Here is a 1,944-nt window from a genome sequence, read left to right on the forward strand (position 1 = left end):
ATAATCCATGTTTCTGTCTCATATTTGTATGGCATTAAAAGGACCTGGAACTTTAGTTTTTCCACTGAAAGCTCTGGTTTGAACAATAAATGCCACATGAAGTTTTATGGATGATGCTCTGATGTCCCATTCTCCTGAAGGCAGCACAGAGCTGCACCACCAGAAACACTGAAGAGAAGAAGAGCTDTGATTAATGTAGTTACAGTTCTATCCATGTTTTAATGCTGCAGCTCAGTCGTTTGCAAATAGATCAGAGTTTAAACTGGCATGTTGAACATCTTTAATCTGGTCATTTTGTGGAATATTTAACAACTAGAAAATGGCACAAAATAAGAATATTCTCCACTCTGATTGGCTGCTGTTACCGATTTTAACTTGAATGTTCATTACATTTTTCATAGACGCCTGTAAAAATAATTTCTATTCCCATGACTTTTTTGTTCTCTGGGAAATAATTTTGATGATAAATACAGAAACAAGCATAAAAATCAAAACATCTACAATAGCGATAGTAATATTAGTGATAAAATAATAATCAGTGCAAAGTAGCCTGCAGATTCTTTGGTGGGGCGGTGAGGGACCTGGATAAAGGCTGGGGGGGCGCTGGGCTGAAACAGGTTGAGAAACACTGGTCTAGTTGGTGATGTTGCATGATCTAGGTTACATTGACTGAAAGGCTCTTGTATAATGTTGAGGGATTGTTGCCTGTAAGTCAAACCTTTAGGGCTCAGACACTTTACATTTTGTTTTGAGTTGAAATGAACTGAAGTCTTATTTAAGTTGGATTGTTTAGCTTAATTGTTTGCACTATTCAAAGACAGTTTTTATTCAACTGTGGCCATAGCAACGCTATAGTAAATTTCTATCATAACTATAAGTTTCAGGCTCAGGATTTGTTTTACTTTAAGCTCATGATGCGATAAAAGTGTTTCTGTTGCAGTTTTGCTAAATGCACAAATATCAATTCAGCCAAAAAACAAAAACCATCTCAGGCCAACGCAAAAACGTTCTATCCAGAAAGAAGAGCTTTTAGAAATGGGTGCGTTTCTGTTCCACACTCCGACGGCCAATGGGAACGCAGCGGGTGGAAACCCAGCCGGCTTCAGGCTCACCTTGGTTTTCCCTCCAGCCTTTTTCCCACCCAGTTTCTTCGCTGCAGTCTTCTTCACTGTCTTGGGTTTCTTCTCCGGCGCCGGCGACACCGGCGTCTCCAGCTTCCCCTTGGCGCCTCGCTTCTTAGCCAGCAGCTCCGGGTGGATGTTGGGCAAAACTCCACCTGCTGCGATGGTCACGCCTTTCAGCAGCTGCCACAGAACGACAAACTCTAYGGTTTCAGCCGTGGTGGTGCTGAGAGGAGCAACCCAAACCGTCCGGCGCAGGTTTAGCTGCAGCTCACCTGGTTGAGCTCCTCGTCGTTGGCGATGGCCAGCAGGATGTGCCGCGGCGTCACTCGGCCCTTTTTGTTGTCTCTCGCTGCATTGCCAGCCAGCTCCAAGATTTCAGCTAAATACAAAAACATAAGAATCATTTTCAGTAGAACTGAAATGATTAACCATGATCAATTGATTGGTAAAATAATCGTCAACTAATTTAGTAATCGGTTAATTGTTAACTGGAGTGCACAAACTAAAAAAAGACTAACACATTGAGAGCAGTAATTAAAACTGCTCTCAATGCAGTGAATGCAGTTTTCTGGCTGATTATCGATCTTAAAAAGCCTGATCTGCTGATTCTGCCGGTTAGCAGGTTTTTTTGTCTAAAATGTTGTTAAATATAGCAAAAAGGTTGCTGAGTTGGTAACAGCAGGACGACTATTGATGACCGCAAAGGTTTGGACATGAGCTGATGTCAGCGCCTGATTTTAGAAAAGATCCGCTTCACATATAAGTATCGATCGAAAATTAAGGCAGTCGTCTGGCCGATAAGTCGTCTGGCTCATAAATC

The 1,944-nt window shown here is 42.0% G+C and overlaps 1 protein-coding gene across 2 annotated transcripts in view; it reads right to left on the reverse strand.

The window, feature by feature from the left end:
* macroh2a1 (macroH2A.1 histone) overlaps positions 1–1,944 on the reverse strand; it is a 17,420-nt gene that overhangs the window by 11,755 nt on the left and 3,721 nt on the right. For both annotated transcript variants that reach the window (XM_017303053.1, XM_017303052.1), the window contains exons 3-4: positions 1,397–1,503; positions 1,113–1,304 (exon numbers count right to left, since the gene is read on the reverse strand). In XM_017303053.1, coding sequence (XP_017158542.1) covers positions 1,113–1,304; positions 1,397–1,503 — 299 coding nt within the window. The remainder of the gene's footprint in view (positions 1–1,112; positions 1,305–1,396; positions 1,504–1,944) is intronic.

Source organism: Poecilia reticulata, unplaced genomic scaffold (assembly GCF_000633615.1).
Source record: "Poecilia reticulata strain Guanapo unplaced genomic scaffold, Guppy_female_1.0+MT scaffold_155, whole genome shotgun sequence".
Taxonomy (NCBI): Eukaryota; Metazoa; Chordata; class Actinopteri; order Cyprinodontiformes; family Poeciliidae; genus Poecilia; species Poecilia reticulata.